The 20,400-nt window shown below is 36.8% G+C and overlaps 1 protein-coding gene across 2 annotated transcripts in view; it reads left to right on the top strand.

The window, feature by feature from the left end:
- The window catches only part of PRKN (parkin RBR E3 ubiquitin protein ligase), an 812,113-nt gene that overhangs the window by 308,746 nt on the left and 482,967 nt on the right, over nt 1–20,400 (top strand). For both annotated transcript variants that reach the window (XM_064509220.1, XM_064509219.1), the window contains exon 4: nt 5,368–5,486. In XM_064509220.1, coding sequence (XP_064365290.1) covers nt 5,368–5,486 — 119 coding nt within the window. The remainder of the gene's footprint in view (nt 1–5,367; nt 5,487–20,400) is intronic.

Below are 20,400 nucleotides of genomic sequence, written 5' to 3'. Positions count from 1 at the left end.
TTAGAACAAATAATCTAACTATCTGCAAGCATCTGGAAGAAATCAAGGACAACAGTAACAACCACCCTGAATTCATCAAAAAAAACAGATCATGTTGAATTGTGGAAAGACAAAGGAACAGATTTCACATTTTCACATTTGTAAGATTTTTGACGGTTTAGCATGATACTGTCTTTAGCAAACTGAGAGCCCTTATATAGATAAAAATACAGTTCGATTGTGATGAACTTGTCTACTAATTTGTAGATGGAGAGTTGTTATTAGTAGTTCATCATCAAAATGGAGGGATATCTTGAATGGGTCTTCCATACATCTGATATTAATCAATATTCTCATTAACAAACGAGATGATGGAATAGACACTTACTAAATCTGCAGGCATCACCAAGCTAGGAGGGATTGCCAATAAACTGGAGGGCAGCCTTAGAATTCAAATTGATCCTGACAAAATGGAAGTGTGGTATGGAAAAAAACATCATGCTGCTCAGTGGGAGCCAGCCCAAAGAATTGCACTTGTCTGGCAGTAGTCAGACACACAAATACAGAATGGGTTACAACAGATTAAGCAGACAAGGCTTTGGAGGTTCTTTGTAGATCAGACTGAATAGGAATCAAAAATGTTATACCCATCAAGTTAAGGGAAATATTATACAGAAATATGTAAACAGAAGTATGACCTGTAAGATGCCTTAAAAACTTCTGTGCTCAGCAGTAGAAAGACTTCAGCTGGAATTTAGGTTAAGTTTGGGAGCTGCACTTAGCACTGCTTAAAGAGAAGTTCCAGAAAAATGTTTTGAACTCTAGAGAGTACTAGCTATAAGAAAAGAATTACCATACTGGGGTTGACTACCCCCAAGGAAGACAAAACCAATATAAAATACTGCTGCAAAGAGGAAGAAAACAAATTTTTCCATATCTATGGTGGGAAGTAGAGAAAGTAATAGTTTAATTTCAGCGCAGAAAATTAAAGCTAAACAGAAATACCTTTCTGATGGTAGATACTGAAGTGCTAGAACAGACCACCGCAGGAAGGAGGTTGTACATTTCCTGGGACTCCAGAAAGGAGATGGTTGCTTACTTTTCCTGAAAGATTCAGTCCCATATGTGTGCTCACATGTGCAAAGGGCAAGAAAGGTAGACCAGTGTTGCCAAGCAGTTGAGCATAAAATGATTTTTGCTATGTTGAAACAAATTATGAGAAGAATTTACCAATGCAAATGGAAATGACTCATTTGGCTACTAATTGAATAGACTGAAAGGCATCTTTTTTCTGCATTTTTAAGTCTAATTATCTGAAGCCTGATGTATTGGAGATGAGTTCTTGAAAAGCCAGCTTGTGTTCATGTCCTGAAAAATGCTTTTGCACCTATAAGAACTCAGGTTTGTAAGGTCATCTTCCTGGTGGTGCTCATCTCAGTTTATGGTAGATTAAATTAAAATACTTCTCAACACAATGACTGATCCTTGTTGCACCATCTTTAGGGATAAGGATCATGTAATGGTAGAGACTTGGATAACTGGCTTTTCAAAAGACGTGTTGGCATACCAGCAGGTGTGGGAAAGCTGGAAAAGGGTGGTACCCTTGCCAGGCACATAAATATGTAGAATATGGACCTGAAAATTGAGACTGCAAAAAACAATAACTGCAGATACAGCACACTTTGATTCTTTCCCTCAATCTTCTGCCATCCACCCAATGTACATACCTACAAAACAGACTGGTAGTTATGATTTAATTTATTTATGGTGTTAATGCTCACCTTCAGTATCAGAACCAGCACTTAAAAAGGACGTCCATTTTTTTACTTGTAATTTGCTGTGTCTGCACATTCTTGCTGAGTACCAGTGTTATAAAATATTAATGGAAAGTTTTATGAAAACCTATAGACCATGACTGAATGAGGAAAGTTGAGGTTGTAAGGTTGATGCTGCAGCAATTTTAGTGATTACTGGCATGGTGCCATAATTATAATTCTTATTAATATTGCTACGTCAGAGCTGGTGCATAAAGCAAGCCTCTTTGTCCTTGTTTCTCTCAGTTCCCCTCTGAAAAGGGAGTCAAGGGGATACAGGCGCAGTCAAGGGTCATGCTAAGATTCTCAATGACATTAGCAAGTCAGTGAAGAGTGTAATGCTGGGCTTCAGGGTGGTACAGTATGCCAGTGTTCAGCATTTGCCCATTTAGTTCTGTCGTCGGTCTCCCCTATTCCTGGTGATGCTGCTTAGGACAAGCACCTAATAGTGTAACTGCACTTTGTGACACTGGTATCAAGCCACCTGCATAAAAAGGTGGACGGACTGCTGAAAATCTCCATTTATTCCTTTTCACTTAAAATCAGAGCACTCTTCCTGTAGCTCTCTGCCTCTCCAGAAGCCTTGCTGGAGGAGACATTTCCAAAGTTATTCTGGGTCTCTGCATCAATCTGTGTTGCTTAACTGCTCCAACTAAATATATTATAAATTTATTTCTTGTTGTGTTTTGAATTTGTGTGTTGGGGATGTGTTTAGGGGGTACCTTTTGTATTCATGAAAAAGGAGGGGGAGAAAAATGAAAGTGCTAAGAAAAAAAAATTGGGCTAACGTAGTTTTTTTTTGCAAGGAGTAAATATCAAGCTAACACACAAGATTTATCCTCTACAGTAAATGAGCACTATGCCTCATTCTGTGCCTCTCCTATGACTGCTATTTTTTTCTGCAGTATTCAGTCATGCTGATTTATGCCATACTATCCTATGAATATTTTGCAGAGTATTATCAATAATATAATTTTATCTTTGGGTCCAGATGGAATGAGCTTAGAACACAAAGCAGGCAGAAAGCATGATTCCTGCCCTAAGTAGTTTACTACTTGAAATAAAGTTGGTATGAAATAGGAGACAGGGACACAAGACATCAGGAGGATTAGATCAGGAAAAGCATCAGCCCAATTAACAAGAATATTTTATTCCATAAGGGCTCATGTACTTAATAACATGGTTCTGCTTGACTGAAAGGATTTCATTAGTGGTAGCAGGAATCCATCCAAAGAGTAGGACTGAATGAGGAGAGTGAGTAGTGGCTCACAGATCTGCTCAGGATGAGTGCTCCTGTGCACAAATAGAAGCAGCAGTCTAATTAGGTCTCAAAGTCCATGCAGAAACCAGAGCAAAGGGAGGGGAGTGGGGATACAAAAATAGGTGAAGAGCCCTGGTCTCACCTCCTGCTACAGCTGGTCTTTGTATAGCTGAAAATCAGTCAGGAGTGAGTGGCTCTAATGATCCTGTTTATACTGGTGGTCTCTTTTAGCAATAGCATTCTTGCTTATTTAAGTCATGAAATATTTCCTTTAAATTGTGCTAAATTTAATGTTCTTTAAATTTACTGTCTTTTAGTGGGGGTTTTTTTTCAGTTTTATGCTGATCCTGCCTCATGGACCTGCCAAAAGGAAGGGGCAATCCTTTGCCAGTGCACTCTTTCTCATTTTCAATACCAGAATTTAGATTTTGGTTGTGGATTTTAGTTCAAACTGAGTCTAGTCCAGAAGTGCCCTTCTTGGTCCTAGTGTGATGAGTCTCAAGCAAGATATGAGTGAATAGGGATCCCGATGTTCAAAATTGTCATACTTGGTTTGGATTCACTGCTCAACTTTGTACCGTATGTTGAATAGTTCAGCATATGCTTTTTTTTCTTTATTTGAACCATCTTCATCTCAGGTCTATGTTATAGACTGATTTGAGAAGTGTGCTCTCAGTTGCACTTATTCATAGGAAAAGAGCATGATTTCATCTAATGTATTGCAGTGTGTATGTGTGTGAATGGATGGATGTGTGTTTATTTTCCACAAAATCTAAGTTTAGTTATAATTCTGTTATACTTTACGTTCTGTTGTGGTAATTAATATTTCCCAGGAAAACATAATGATAGCATAATGACTTGATAGATGAGTTGAGTAGAATTAATAATGGAGACATCACTGACATCCTCTAGACACATGGTTTATGTTTCTGTAGGCTTGGAAAAAGTTTGGCATGCTTTTTAGTATGTGTTATAAAATTTGTTCTTTCAGCAGTGTAAATGTTCTTTGAAGACATCTATATCCTTTTTCTTAGATTGCATTGTATTTTTTTGACAACAGAGTTCTGTGAAGTTGAGTTTTGGAAACTAATTGCACCTGTTGTCCTGTTAGGACACCTATGAATAGGTGTAATATGGAATTGGTAGGGATTAGTAGGGATTTTCATTAGCAGAACAGTCTTGCCCTTATCATTCTGAAGAACATGTAAAAATAAAATAATTCAGTCTTTTTAAAAAATATTATTTAAGATGATATTTACCGTGGTAATACAATCAAATTCAAATTTACTTGAACATTATATTGCTGAAAAATGTAGGGAAGAGTAGGAAGATGGGGAAGAAAACCATGGGAAACTTTTGATCTCTGAGGGATTCCTGTGGATCCTATAAGTTCACCCTTGTTAATAGGGAAAAGCTCCACAACCATTCCTCTTGATATTGGGAAAATCTGAGGAAATCTTTATTTTGAGCTCAGCTCAATTGCTGATAATAAGCTTGAGTCTCTGAACTAGAGATGACTAGTCTCAATTAAAACCAGCATGCTATGAATCTTCCATTATTCCCTGAGGAATAACAATATTCACCCTAAAAAGTGGCTTACTTAAAGCAATAACCAGGATTGCACGTGAAATCAAATAATTAGCATTGCTCCAGGCTTACACAATTCTCTGTATATCATGTTCTGTTCCATAGTTTCACAGAACAGAATGTGTTTCATTTCATTTTCCTTGAAAATGTACTTGGCCTAATATCTTGGCAGCAGATTGCTAACTTTGCTAGGTTATACAGCTGCCAGCAAGAGTAAAGAAATGGTTTTCAGGCTTCCATGTATAAAACTAAATTTGCTAAATTAAATATTTGTTTGCTTGTTGTATTATCAATCAAACTAGTCTTTTAAACTTGATCCAAATAATCTGTCATGCAATTTGGACTCACTAAAACTTGAGGCTCGACAAATTTAGACTAGAAGTAAGGCAAAAATATTGTGTAATTAATTAAGTGTTGGGGTAATTAATCACATGCATCACTTGCCAAAGATTACAGTGTGTGCTCATCAGTGGCAAGCTCTAACTCAAGATAGGATTTGTTTTCCAGGGGTTACAGTGCAGCAGCAGCTATTGATCAAGAAACAGGAGATCATGTAAAGCGTAAAGTAAACCAAGCAATGTGATCACAATGCTGTCTTCAGGCCTTAAAATTAGTCAATCTGTTTTCTTTACATTTCACTTACAGAGTCAAATAGAAACCCTTTGTTACAGTTTGTTACTCATTTTCAGTATAAATTGAGTGTTTTCTTTATTTTCTTCCTCACAGGTGCTGCTAGTTACAACAGTTTTTATGTTTTTTGCAAAAGTTTCTGCCGGGCTGTGAAACCTGGGAAACTGAGGGTCCGCTGCAGTGTATGTAAACAAGGGACACTGACTTTGGCAAGGGTAAGCAAGTGTCCTCAAGCTTTTGGAGTACATAGAAACTATATATATGTACTTCTGTCTATCTATTTGCATGTATGTGCTTATGTATGTATGTATGTATGTCTACCTAAATCTTTTCTTGCGCTATGTAACTGAGAAGACTCATGTAAAAGTTTGTGAAATTTTCATTCACTTATCTCTATTGTTGCAGCTTACACAGGGAAAACATTTGAGACTAGAGCTCCAATCCTGGAAAGACATTCTTAGCTTTATATTTTCTTTTAAGCCCTGATGGCTAACCTGGTACTATGCATAATACATACAACTAAAGTATATGCTTAATGGTTGGAATTATAGATGCTTATATGAAACTGAGTAGTATTTAAAGCCACAAAGACCTAAACACAGTCATTAATTGCAAATGTTATGGAGTGAGACAAGGAGGGCTATGCAGTTGGGAATATTAATCTATCTGGCCCAGCTGCCAAGACAAGGAAAGAGTATTGTGCTGGAACAGATAATTGGTAGGAGAACCGGCAGGCTAGGTTTACATCCTGAACCAGGAGGGTTGTTTCACTTGAACGTGCAAAACTGGCAGTTGTGTGGGGTTTTCGAGTTTTTATGTCCAAGTCCTGCTGGATTTCACTGGTTGTACTACTAGGGAATGACAGCCCTTCCTCTCATAAATCACAGTGGTTGTCAGAAAAGTTTGTTATGCAAGAAGCTTAGTTTTTTGCAGAAGACTGAGTCTTACCATGCTATAGATTTTGGAGGGCTTTCTGTCATATATTTGACACATTTAAGTAAATATATCTTTAACTGTGATCAGTGGTTTATTTCACTTTCAGGTTCTTGAAGTAGCCTCCAATGCTTCTATATGTTTATACATAACAGCACAAAGAGAGCCTTTAAAATCCCAGCTTCTATGTTCTCATTGAAACAATGAACAATAGTAATGCTTATAAACATCTTATTCAAAACACTTAAGAACAAAAGAAACAACCCCCCACCCCCCAACAACAAAACCCCTCAAGCTCTGTGTGCTATTCCCGAGTTACCTGAGCATCTGTAACTTATTTCGGAGGCTTACAGATGCATTTTGTGGTATTCCAAATGAACACATCGGAAGGGATTTCAGTCAGTAATTTATAGCAATGTGTAGCACTGTAAGCTGAAGGCTCCCACAGAATCTGTGAGGCAAGTTGCTTTCCCTGCTTAGGAGAAACTAATTTATAGTTAATTTTTACCTAAAAAAGAGGAAGGGCATGGTTTAATGAACCAAAACCATCTCATTTCTTTTCTGGGCTTTAAAAATGATTCTCTGCAGTCTTGTGTAAGTTGTTTTAGCTGAACTTTGATTGCGTTTTCAGTGAAAAATTTCAGATAGGAATGTATGAGCATTGAATATAGCAGGACACTTGTTTCTTATCAGCTTATTCTTTAACTTTGTCAAGAAGTGAGTATTTAGTATTCCTGAAATGAAGCTTTTCATTTTTAACCCTTCTGCCTCAGTTTCTTTACCGCACAATGAGGATATTCTTGTTTTTCTCAAGGAACTATTGGAAAAGCTCTGAATATAAATAGACCTGCACTGTTTCCTTCATGATTGTTTTCTCTACCAACACATCCGGAAGACCGTTCATTGGCAAAGACTTTCCTTTTTTCTAGACCTCGGCTATCAGCACCAGATAGTAACAAGCTGCATGAGACCAAAGAATTTAGATCCAGCTAGCTGCTTTATCCCAAAGTCTAATTTAAATGTTGTTAATCAGTATAGGCTTGAATCACATATAGATGGATAGAGGAGAAGTTACTTTTCATGTACAGTTTCTAAAGACTTTCTGTCCAGGCTGAATATAAACACAGATGGCAGTGTATTTGGATTGAATCTAAGCAGTCAGTGCTGCTGAAAGACAGTGCTGTTGGTGGCGGAGGGGTTGGCACCTTCCGCGCTGCAGTGCCAGCCCAGACCCCATGTCCTTGCCAGGCTCAGCATCCTCCATAGGCCTGCCACCTTTGGGGACTCCTCACTTTCACACCTGTGATGTGTGAGTGGTTTGCAAGCAGGTTCCTTGTATTAATATCCTTATATTAAGTAAACTTCAATAAATTTCCAGACTTTTAAGTTCTCACAGTATTTGCTAAATAATGTTCTTAATTTTGGAGACTTAAAAAAGAAAAAGTCTGTTTTCTTCCAAGAATTCTTCATAACCCCACTGTAAAAACCCTACTATGAAAAGTTCAAGTATGGCATATTTCTGAATACACTTTTTGTATCTGATTGACTGGTGTGGGTGTTGGCCTACATTCTTTTGTCAAATGCAGGGTAAATAACATAATAAATATACACAATCTGGTAATTTCCATTAGATGAGTAGATTGCAGCTGCTGGATTTTTTTATTTCTATTAGCATATTTTACATTAGATATGAACAGAAACTCACTGGAAACTTGTAGTAGAAGCATTTGCTAATATCAAGTTTCAATAATAATATCAATGTTTAATGTTTAAGATCAATGTTCAGAACATCACAGCTTTTGGAAGATTTGAAAAAATACTTCAGCATAAAAATACAAAGGAGAAAAGGGGAAAATCATCTCTTATTGTCAAATGATACATTTTTGTCTACACCAGTTTTTTAATAATGCTTATGTCTATGACAATAATTTGCACTTAAGGTTTGTGTTACGTTTTCCTCCCAGTTAAAGAGAATCTGTTATTATTCTTTCTCTCAAATTTCAGTGGAGCAAGTCCTTAGGAGCAATGGGTGTGCCCGGTGCAGTAGTTTGGGTTGGCAGTACTCAACGCTTCCAAAAGGGAAATGTTTGCAATAAGGGCACACTTATTTTAGTGAATGTGCTGAGCAACAGTAAGTTTCTGTTTTTATAAATACATACACTCTACTTTGGTCCCACGTTTATGAAGATTAGGTGCAGATATGTATATGTGCCTGGCCCTTGTGACCTCCTGCCTTCTTACTTTCTCATCCATCTTCCAGGGAAATAGATAATAATTACAGCTGGAGAAGCTTGAAATATATACTGGCCCCATTTAATATAGCTGTGGAATTTTGTTGTGCTTATTTATTGATACTGTGTAGAAGCCTCTTTGTCTCAGTGCTAGGCAGAAGTGTTGCTCAGAGCTAGTGCTTGTATCTGCTATGCTTTTTTCAGTTCATAGCAGTCTACAGTAAGCAAGTTATGTCAGACTGAAAACGTTACTGTCAATCACTGGCTTCTGTGCACAGTTAAAAAAATCTCTTGTAAGGAGGAAGTTAGTATATTACCCCAAATCTTCTGTTGCTTCTGCAATTCCACTTGCCTGTGCCAGTGATTGCTAGAAGGCAATTTCTTTACTCGTATTCCAATAATTTTCATTTCTTAGAGAATTAGTCAAAGTAAAGTTGACACAGTACTTTGGCAAACCATAAAAAAGACCGTGTGCCACCATACCACAGACTGTCAGGAAGGCCAGAGGGCTTTTTGAAGACTTTTTTCTTCCCAGTTCTCAGTAAAGTGTGCTGGACATGGCAGCACAGCAAAAGTTTCTTAAGAAGCTCTCTTGTGCCGTAAGCAGCAAAGCATCATGTAAGCCAGCATTTGTTACAGTAATTCTTTTACTGAGATGAAAGTGAATACCTGTGTAAAACCCACACAAAGATTAGGTAGAGAAAAGGATTAGCATGTAGAGTACATTACCTAAGCCAGAAATGATCAACCTCATTAAACTGAGCTTTCTCTTTTCATAAAGTGTTGACTGACGTTTTAAAATTTTACTTACTCATTTAAACAATCTTATTCTAAAACCATATTTAACTGTCATGCCTATTTGCATAGCATTATTTTAATATATGATACTCGGTGTGCATTTGTGATACTATATTTCTATGAAATTAAAGAGCCCTCTATTTTTATTTTTAGCAAAGGCATCCATATAATTATAAAATGTATAATTTTTCAGATGACTCCTAGGTTGGTGTTTTATGAGCGTTTCATGACCTGATGCTTTATGGGAGATATATATACCAGATTGCTTTAATTATAAGAAAACATCAGTCACAGCAAAACTATCACCTTTCCCTAGATTCACTAATTAATCAAGCATAAAAGCATGTCTGGAAAGACTGGAGTGTGGGAGTCATATATAGACCACCTACAAGCCTGCCAGCAACTTTCTCTAAACAGCTTGAAAATCTTAGTCATTAGTTTCACTCTGTTTTATTTCTTTTGTTGCTTTGAATTTTTAAAAAATATTTATTTCATATGCATACAATATTGCAATTTGTACCAGTTGCCATGATTACAATGATATATATTAGAGTTTTATTTCTGTTTGCAGAAAAAAATAATTGATTTAAGTGATTATAGCAGTCACATTTAGACTTCTTTATTGGAGTCATAGCAGTATAAATCTGTTCACAACTTTAACTTTATAATGAAAAAGAAAATGCATTTCTACAAATTAAGCTCTGATTCTGCAAATGGTTATATACCAAGTTATACACTTATATCACACTTTCTAAATGTAAGTGACTTTGTGGTGTACTCCTGGTATGGAAGACTTTTGATTCAGTATCTATTTATTATAGTACAAACTGAAACTAGGGTAAAAATCTGTATTAAAGCATAATAAATGGATTTTAAGATTCCATAGTTAGCCACTGGAGTTTTGCATAACCTTTCCTATAGTTTCTCCAAGTGTTCTTTATAGCTCAAAATTTTTTTCAGCTCCTTCAGAAATGATGAGTTATATTCAGATCTGATATAATTCACTGCAGCTCTGTTGAAACTTTGTTTCCAACACTGGTGCATGCAGCTCCGTCGCTGTCCCCGACTTCTGTGCTCCAGAGGAGCCTCCTAAGTTAACATTATTTTATTAACTGTGTCAGCCTGTTTATTAATCCTGTGGCAGAGCCAGGGAACTGCTCTTTCATTGTTTGTCATATTATGGATATTATATTCATCTTTTGCTGTTCATCTTAAAACTAACACAGGAAAATTAGTTGGATTTTGTTTCTCTGACACCATGAAAACCTTGTCATTTAGTTAGCTTGCCATTTAGTGTAGGTTGTGCAGCACTTCAAAATTCTGGCAGGAAATAAGCTCTAAAATCTTCCAAGTCCCTTGCAGTGAGTGACAAATAACAGGTCATAGATAGTTTAAGTGGTCTTCCTAATAGTTGAAAATGTAGTATTTTGAACTCAATACTTTTTTATTTGCTAGGAATATAAAGATCTGTACTATTATCATTTTCTTTATTTGAATTCTTTCTTCCTAACTCCATTTTAATAAACAGAGCTATTTAAATAGGGTGTTTTCTTTTTAATGAATATAAACTCAGCAGAGATTTACAGTAATTAAAAAAAAAAAAAGACAAAGACTTTAAATGCCTTTATATAATTACTTATTTGCCTTTCCAGAGGTTGGTTACAGTCCCGTTGTGGTGATGTTCTGTTCTTCTAGATAGAGTATTGGCTTTAAAATGCCCCTTTTTTATATATCACTGTGAGAGCCCATTCCACAGTGAACTGTCTTCCACCACTGCTCATTACAGATTAAATGTTTTTCTGGAATTCATGATTTCTATCCTGGCTCAGTGACAGAAAAAGAAAGGAGTCCCTCTCAGTGTGTAGGAGTGAGGCTGTCGAAAAGACAGACAGACAGACAGCAGCTCATGTTTTTCCAGCCCTTACCACTGCTGACCAGTGCTGGGGTAATATTACCAGCAGGTTACGGAGGAATCAAGACTGCTTTCCTTTTTGGTTACTGTCTTTTACACCTGGCGCATGGACTCTAGTCCTGCCTCTTTGGCACAGTTTTACTTCAGAACTGTGTCAGGGTCCAATATTCTCTGAGCAGAACATCTTTCAGATATTCCATGTGTGCAGGGTGTAATGTTTAATATCAGATTTACTTATTTGATGTTATGCAGGATTTTTAATTTCAAGCATGATACAGTAATATATTGAAATCACAATTCAAGTGCAAGTTATACATAGCAAAATATAGTAATTGCAATATACAGTTCCACAACAATACAAGCATGATCCCTGTTACCAGTCTATATAATATACTCACCATCTTGACACCGGGCGTCCCCAGTTGCTGGGAAGGAATACGTGGGGTGAAACCCACTCAAGCCCGTTGCTCCCTTCAAAATTCTTTTGTTAGTTGTTTGGGTTTTATATCTGTGTTGGACTGAGCCACGTTCCATGTTAGCCAACACAAAACACACACTGTGTTAGAATACTTCTACTGAAATACTATGCATAGGAAAGTTATAATTGTAATGCATGTTGCTTGGCCAAAGTAATAAATGCCAAGCAGGCACTTATTGTTGAGTTCCTGCTAATGAATGTGTTAGTACAAATATATCTTCCTTTCTCCTGCCTTTGGCCAATGAAAAGATCACTCAGAGTAAATTATATGTATTCAATATTTGTATAACGTTTTACATAAGTAATGGAAGATTTCTCAGTTATGGACATTAAATTACCATCACTGGGCAGGGATGGTAATGTTGCTTTGAGAAGACTAGCACAATTCACACCTCTCAGGGCTCTTTTTCTAGGGTTTCCACAGATTCAGGAAATCTTTCTGCCTTAGTTACGTTAAGTCAACATTCTTAATAATAAGCCTAATTTCTTTCAGTGAATCAGAAGTTTTTGAGAGTGAAGGCACATCCTAAGATCCTGACATGCCATATTGTTGTGTAGCCCAGTCCCAGCCATGCCAGAATGTTAGAAAAAATAGGCATATTCTGAGCCTCCCCTTACCCACTGCCCAGGCAAACATAATGCACTCTCATGCCCTGACCTGATGGGGACAGGCCTGCTAAGCATGAAAAAACTACTTAGACTGTTAGTTCAGGACTAGCAATCCTGCCTAATGGTAGCAAATTCTGTCTCTCATTGTTTTTGTAGTTCTCACCCATTTTCACGCTAAAGTGGATCCATAACCTCTACCTCTGTCTTATACTGTATATTACAAAATTTAGGCAGTTTCCCACAGGAGAGTCTGTCTCAGAAGGGGATATTTCTCCATCATAGTAAAGTGGAATCTGTCACTAACTGCCCTGGACAAGAAGGCCAAAATTTTTAATATTTTTGACTGTAGTTCCACAAGTGCTGACCTCAAAAAGTATTCATGCCATCCACTCGTCCTTATTGCTTGCTCATTGCTTTCAGTGACTTGGAGTAAGGCATCAGCATTAAGTAAATCTGGTGCTGAGCTGATATTCCTTCTTGTATTCAGAATCCAGAATTACTGGTGAGACATGGGATCTGCAAGTCTGATTCTGCCATCACTTAACTAGTGTCTTCATTGCTTTTAGTAACATGAATATCAGAAGAAAAAAATTAATGCCTACGTTTCTACCTTGAAGACCATTTTTTTTGTTATATCTTTAAAGAAAGATATTATTACAGAGTTATCCCCATTGTGTTTCTTCCTGGGAAATCCTGTTATTCACAGTGGTTTTATTAACCTGCATAGAGGATAGCAAAGGGAGTTACTGTATTATACTGATATTCAGGGGGTCTGCTTATGGTCCTGTCCCCATCTGATTAGCAATTGCTTTAATAAACAACATGCTCACAGCCTTAATCTATGCAGAAAGATTTTTTGTCTGGTTAATCACAGTCATTTGGTCTTCCAAATTTGTCACAGTCTGCTTTTAAGTATTGTTGCAAACTTTCTTTGTTGTATTGGCTGGCTGGAAAAGCTATATGCAGTATTTTTCTTCTAGGAAATTTAAGATGAGACCTGGTTCTTGTTCTGCCCCCACAAAAACTCAGTAAAAGAGCCAAAGCGAAAGAGTTCTTAAAAATCTCAGTTTTATTGCTGTGGAAGGAAGACAAGGCCTGCTTTCCAAGGATCCACTTATACTACCTGACCTAGTGACAAACGGCAGAATTAAGGAACAAGTGTGTTGTGTCACACAGCCGTTTCGGGTGCTGCTCAGAATCCAGCAGCACCCTGGCAAGGCTTCTCCGACAAATGTCCATGGGGCCCATTTGAGATACTGTGGCACATATTGTAGGAATGAGAAAGCTCAACATTGAGAGACTGCAGAAGTATTTTAAAATGATTTTATTCTTTCTTCTCCTTTTTTCTTTGGCTCTGAGGCTCACCCTAAACCCATTAAAGCACAGTGTCAAATTAACACCTCCCTTACATCATGTCAGTTCTGTTAAGGTTGACCTCCAAAGTGCTATGCTCCATCTGAAGAGAACTGTTGAAGTCAAAGGCTTTCAATAGAATTTTGTTCAGGCTTTCAGCTACCTCTTTTATTTCTTCTTTCAATATCCCTTATGTGTTGACTTAAGATGGGTTTCACTACATAGGACATTGGTTGTGTTTGATTTTTGTATAAATAGGCAGTGAAAACAAATGTATACTTGATTTACCAAGAAAATTATTCCATCTGTTCCAAAAGACAGCAAAAATAATTCTTATATGTAAAATAAACTTTGCAAAGGAAATAGTTTTGCCTCTGGGTTGGAAAAATAACATAAAGGGTTTTGTTTCATTTTAATGGGATAAGAGAGTATATTCTAATTTCTAATTTATTAGCTAAAATGATATGATAAACAAGCACTGACATGTCTATGCATGATCCATAGTATTTGGCAATTTATTGTAGTATGTCATTTCAGTGAGATTACATGTTATAAAGTATCTTAAAATCTGGAAAAATACTGGTTACTGGAAAGAGGAAAAAATGACTTCAGTGCTATGTACCACTTCAAGACATACTATGAAATAAAATTGCACTTAATGAGGAGTCTGAAGTGGGTTTCTCCAGCCTAGGTGAAAACTGTCACAAATGAAAACAATTTCTTGATTTAGTTTTAGACTACATTTTCCCATGAGTTTCTGGAGCAAATATCTCATGAACCCTGCTGGCTGGGAAAGATCACTGTGTACCTGGGAACATAGGTGGTGGTCAGTTCGGCATATCCTGTCTTCACTGTTGCTGATATCACTGGAAGTCTGACTTGAAAAAAATACCATGCTCAGAATAACACTTGCTTTGCCCAAAATGCATGTTGCTTTTGAATTACTTGTGTGAAAAAACTTGCATTCTCTAAATTGTAACTTGATAAGAATCCTTTGATACAAGGACTCTGTATTAGGCATCTCCCGCTCCTGCTGAAATCACTAGAAATTTGGAGCACTCAGAAAATTATGTGGCATGGCATCGTAAGCACATGCAGATCAAATTGTGGGCTGTCTCTGTTTCATCCTTTTAGCACTATTCAAAGTTAAATCAATTCATCATTTGTCTCAAGCGTAAATGAAAAACTTGTAATTAGATGTTAGTCTTCTTTCTCATGTGTGTAAGGCACTTAATACTGACCTCACTCAACCATGCCTGGACTGTAGATGATCATCCACCTGTCTTAGGTCTTGTGTTATTTCTCTTCATGTTTTTCATCTTTCTGTTCAGATGTACAACCCTTTAAAAAAAGGGGGCATACCAATAGATGTGTTTAGTAAGCTTTATTCTGCTTTAATTTGGGCTGTTCTTGGGGGCAGAAATGTAACAGGAAGAGGAACCACGCTTTCCCTTTCCTGGTATGCATATGACCCCAGAAGGATGGTCTGTTGGCCAGGGAAATGAAAGATAGCAAATCTTGAGGTTATTTTTTTGTCATTTTTTTTTAATATTCCTATCAGTTCTACAATCATTGTCTTAAAAATGTATGAAGCCTACCTTGTGTCCGTACAGTAATTCCTCCCTGCCAAAGAAGGACCCTCAAGTTTCTTAGCCTTCTATGGTGAAAGGAGGTACAATGAATGTATGTTCAGTGAATTGTTTCAATACCAGCTGGTGGATATATGTCTGTATTTTAAAGGTTAAAGCCATATCTACCCTGTCCAGGTTGGCATCTTAAGCAGTATGTGTAGGTGACACCATCTTGGTCTCCTCTTCCTGTTTATGTATTTCTTTCATGTAAATATATTTTTTTACTCAGTAAGACCATAATGTACTGTGGATGGCTTGCTGGAATTTATTACAGTACAAAAAATAACTTGGACTATGACAGTGGGGTTTTTTTAATATGGCAGCTGCCACTGAGATTCTGATGTCCCAGTGCATAATTCTCTTAATTTGCTTTCTTTATTAAAGTACAGCCAAACTTCTTTCTTACCAGTGTTATTCCTTAGATTGTTGTGGGTGCAGAGAGACTGTGCTCACACTACACTATTTCAACATTTTTCATAATGATGGATATTAAACAATTCTAAGGGCTCAGTAATTTTTCCTAATTTTTAAGATGTTGGAGTATCTGATGCACCAGCTGGCTCAGAAAGAAAAAATAACTATTGTTTATTAAGATATTGTAGTAGCAGAAATAGCAAGGGGTAAAACACTTTCACAAATGTATACCTTCATTTCTGTTAAGAACCTTATGTAACTTTTAAATTAGGATTATGAATTATTATTGATATTGTTAATTAAGGTAATTCTTTTAATTAAGAACTGATGAAAGTAGTTGTGTAGCTCTCAATGAATATAAACAGGTCTCTATTTTAGCTCATTACAGAAGCAAACCCTGCAAACTTGTATGTTTCTGCCTCATGTCTGAGATTTTTTTCCTTGTTTTAGACAGAATTAGTTACTAAGAAAGGTTGAGGGTACTTAAGCCTAATCTAAATAAAAACCTCAGACTTGTGTAACTAAGCAGTCAGCTGATTTTCAGTTATACTGATTATACTCCTTGGGGTAGGGTTGTGATCTAAAGGTATATAGGTCTAACTTGATGCACCTTTCCTCAGAGCATCGTTAACATAAAGCCTCTTTAACTTGATGTAACCACAACTATAATAGTTACATTGATTTTAACGATAGTAGAGCTATGCAGTGTTCTAATGATGATTTCCCCCCTCTTCTCAGGGAAACGTTTCTAATGTATAAATAGGTTCTTAGGGACGTGGGGGGATGACCAGTTAATAATCTATGCTTAAATTGCTAGAATTCATTTGATTTTTTCCCTTGCAAGCAGCTGGGCAAAACAGGACATCCCCGCTTCCCCATAGTAACTGCCATATGTTTAGAGCTTGCTTCTTATGTGTAAAAACAACTATTCGAATTCCATGGCATATCTTGGATACAGATGCTTTTTTTAAAAGCTATTGCAAATGGTTCTATGTAAATAACTTGATTATATAAGAGCAGGTTATTTTCTGTTTTTCACTGTACAAATATAAATTTAACATTAAGTCCTGTAAATTTTCTAAATATAGCTAGGCCATTAGAATTTTATCTGGCAAACCTGATCTTTGGCAAGAGTTCTGAGCATGGGTTTATTATTCTGTGAGACTTGATGGCTTAAGTGGTTTTGTTGAAAGCAGAAATAAAATTGTGGAGGCTCTGTAATAATTGTGAAGTGTGTATTATGGATTGACTTACTGAGAAATATTCTAGCTGTCCAATGGTGTAATACCCTCAATTTAAATAGAATAGCATGCTTCTGTCTAGAAAGTACCCGTAGCCTTTTCAGACAAGAAAAAATACTTTGCCTGGCAAGGAGGAGATTTCTACTTTTTTTTTTTTTTTTTTTTTAAAGTAAAGCAATAAATCTTGTAGTGTGGGTGCAGCTTCCTCCCTATAGTCTACGTTCTAACAGTTCTGCCTGAGAACAATCTATCCTTGTATATGCACTTTTATTTATTAACTTTATTTAAATGTATAATTGCAGCCGTCACAGGAATGCTGTATTGTTTTAATTATGCCAGTGTAGTTAAAACAGCATACATTTTGGACATAGACATCATAGAATTAATTCACGGAGGAAGGTTTCCCAAAGCAAGAATTGGTTGAATATGTTGGATTTGATAAAATATCTGATAGCTTTAGTTTTTTTAAAAAATAACAAAACCTGTCCATGGAAAGATTTGCATTAAAATAAAAATTCAGGCTACATCTCATAAGAGAATCAGAGACCAAACAGTACTGAGAGCCTCAGATCTCCCAAACATTCACCCAAGAGCATTAAATCTCTAAATCTAAGCCTTATGTTGTTTGTATATAGTACTGACTTTTAAACTTCGTGTTTTGGAAGGTGATGAAGACAGCAACTGCAACAATAAAATCATTTCCTAGCATATCTTGAAATTCCTGGCACTGGCAGTCAGTAAGTTTAAGGATTTTAGGCATTACTACTGTGGGCTTGCCCAGGGTTTAATCTGTCCCCGCTTATCAGACTGTGCCTTGCTATTTCACTGATACCCACTGTAGTTAACGTATTCGTGCCTTTAAATATATAGATCAGTGATTCCTACACTGATATCTCTACTGCTAGTGTGATACAAGCAGTAATTGTTCTTGTTGCTGTGTCCACTGATGGTGATGCTTGAGGAAACTACATTTGGGTACCCTTGGAACTGGCAGTCTGTCTCTCTGGTCAGCATAGGTGTAGGCTTACACAAAGGTGAACTGAGAGGGTATCAGTGCTGTTTTGACTTAGATTTGATCTGCACATGGTCATCAGCTCTTTATGATTGTGGAAGTGTTTTGGAAGTGTTTTGAATTGCTTTATTTTGTCTGTACATCCCCAATTTCTGGTTTTATTGCTTTTGAGTTCCAGCTCTATTCATTAGAATCAGTATGTTTTGCATGTGCATATTCCCACAAGTACCACTTCTGTTGTCAAAAAAGTCAGCTTAGCTTAGCAAAGGTTACCTATTTCAGAATAAGGCACTGCATTTTAGCCAATGCCTCAAGTTCCTATAAAGAGCATGAAGAGACCTTTGTCCTAGCCTTCTCCAATCTAACTCTGAACCTAGGATGCCAGCTGAAAACCCTGCTGTCTCATCTCTACCCAGGAATGTAATATTGCTGAGAATCACATCTATAATTTTGGGAAAGAAAAACATGCTAGCTAAGAGTAGAATTATTTGTCTGTTATCAGTATAAATGTCATAGGTAGCAGGGCATGTTCTTTCTTAGAATATTAAAAAATACTTCTCTGATTATGTCCTGTTTCTAAGAGTGAGGTGTGCTGGGCCTCCCTTGGGTTCTGGTTTGGCTGTCGGCTCCCACACTTGTGTGTGGCTGCTCGTGTGGCTAAGTGGATGTAGGCCTTTGCACTGCCTTCATGTGACCAATGCATTAATTCCAGCTGTTAATATGCTGTCTTTATATTTTGACTTGCATAATTTAAAAAAAAATTAGTTTCAGATGGAAGAAATTCATTTCCCTGAGGTTATATTTCTCACCTCAGTTGGGTCTAATTAATTTCTTTCTTTTGAACTGACAAATGAAGGAAAACAGGCAAGAATGTATTTAGACCAAGCTTTACTTGGTGTTTTATAAAGTGATTAATAGTGGGAGAATGATTTTGTTTGAATATTCACTTTTTATTAAAACCTCTGGATCTATCTGCTTCAACTCGGACCAAGAATTTCCAAACTCTAAGTGGGATTAGGCATAATTTCATACAATCCTGTAAAAAACAATAATTTACTTTTTGCCAGTAGAAATACTCATTTTGTTCTGGCTAGCCATGTTTTTGCCTGAACAGTAACACAACACAAGAAAAAGAAGGCAAAGTTGGATATGGGTCCTGGTATATCCTGATAAAATTGTGACTATTCTTTGCTAATGCTAAATGTGTTGAATACCAGCTCATATAGTCCATAACTACAATAAAACCAGTTAATGCATAAATGAATTCTGGCAATTTTAAATAGAAAATGTAAAACCTGATATGACAGGGCAGAATGCTGAGAAGTAACCAAGTGTGTAAACACTAAATGAAGGATTATCCTTATTTGTGAAAAATCCATTCCAGTGAGAGATTGAACTGGGGGCTTCTCTAAAAGAAGAAGGGCTACTGCAGCTAGTGAGCTAAATCAATGTCTTTTTTTACAGTAGTAAACTATTTACAGTGGTAGTCCTATGTGAGACACGTAGACGGGAAACAGAAGAGTATAAGCATAACTGAGTACTGTCTACTTCTCTTTAAAGATTCTCCTCCAAATAATGAAGTACTGATCATGCTGAGCTTTTAAAACTAGATGAGATCAAGCATATTAGGGGTGATGCAATTCATTCCTTAGAGGGTATTGCATGAACAGCCTCACCTCTTGTCTAGTGTGCAAGCAATTTCAGAACGTAGACCTGTAAAGAATTAGACTTTGCAATGATCTTGGCACTAGTTTATTGTGAATATATGTATCCCACTTACTGAAAACAATTTGTATTAGCCTTACCTGTCTGTATGCAACTTAATTATACATAAATGTTCTCCTATTATACAATGTACATGGCTTTAAAAACTGTTGGTGAAAGCTAAGGCGGTAGATGAATGTCTGGGACAGGCTGTTTTTAAGAAGTAGTGCCTAAGCTTTCCATACTGTGAGGAATTTAAATTTTCTCTCTGTGTACTAAGTACTCCCCCAAATGCCATGTCTTATGCAAAAAAAAAGACAAGTGTTGTAGCAACTGGTATAGGACAAAAAAAGGGAAGGAGAAAAACATATGGATCCGCTCCTTTTCAAATGCAGATTGTTGAGGCTGGTAGTCTATCACTTAGTCACTGTGTTCTCTGTTTGACCATATGGTTGCAAAATCTAGTGGAATGATATAAAAAGCCCAGTTCTCCTCAAAACAAAATGTAGTAGAATAAAGGGGGGAAAAAAGGAGAACAACTATTTTGTTCATTCTTCTTAAACAACTTTTTCATATGATTTACTTTAAAAGGTTTAGTTGACTTTGATATTTTGTGGAATCAAGTCTATATCTATGTTTCCGTGTTGGGTGCTGTGTTTTCTTACTGGAGTATCTGGAATGAGATATTCCAGATACCAGAATGAGATGAGACCTCACACTAAGCGTGCCCCCTAGATTGAAGATGGGATTGCAAGGATTTTTTACCTAGTTGCAGATCTCTCATGGCTGTGCCCCATACACAGGTAAAACTGA

Source organism: Dromaius novaehollandiae, chromosome 3 (genome assembly GCF_036370855.1).
Source record: "Dromaius novaehollandiae isolate bDroNov1 chromosome 3, bDroNov1.hap1, whole genome shotgun sequence".
In the NCBI taxonomy this organism is placed as follows: Eukaryota; Metazoa; Chordata; class Aves; order Casuariiformes; family Dromaiidae; genus Dromaius; species Dromaius novaehollandiae.
Note: the sequence above shows the minus strand (reverse complement) of the source record. Positions and strands in the feature narration are given on the sequence as shown.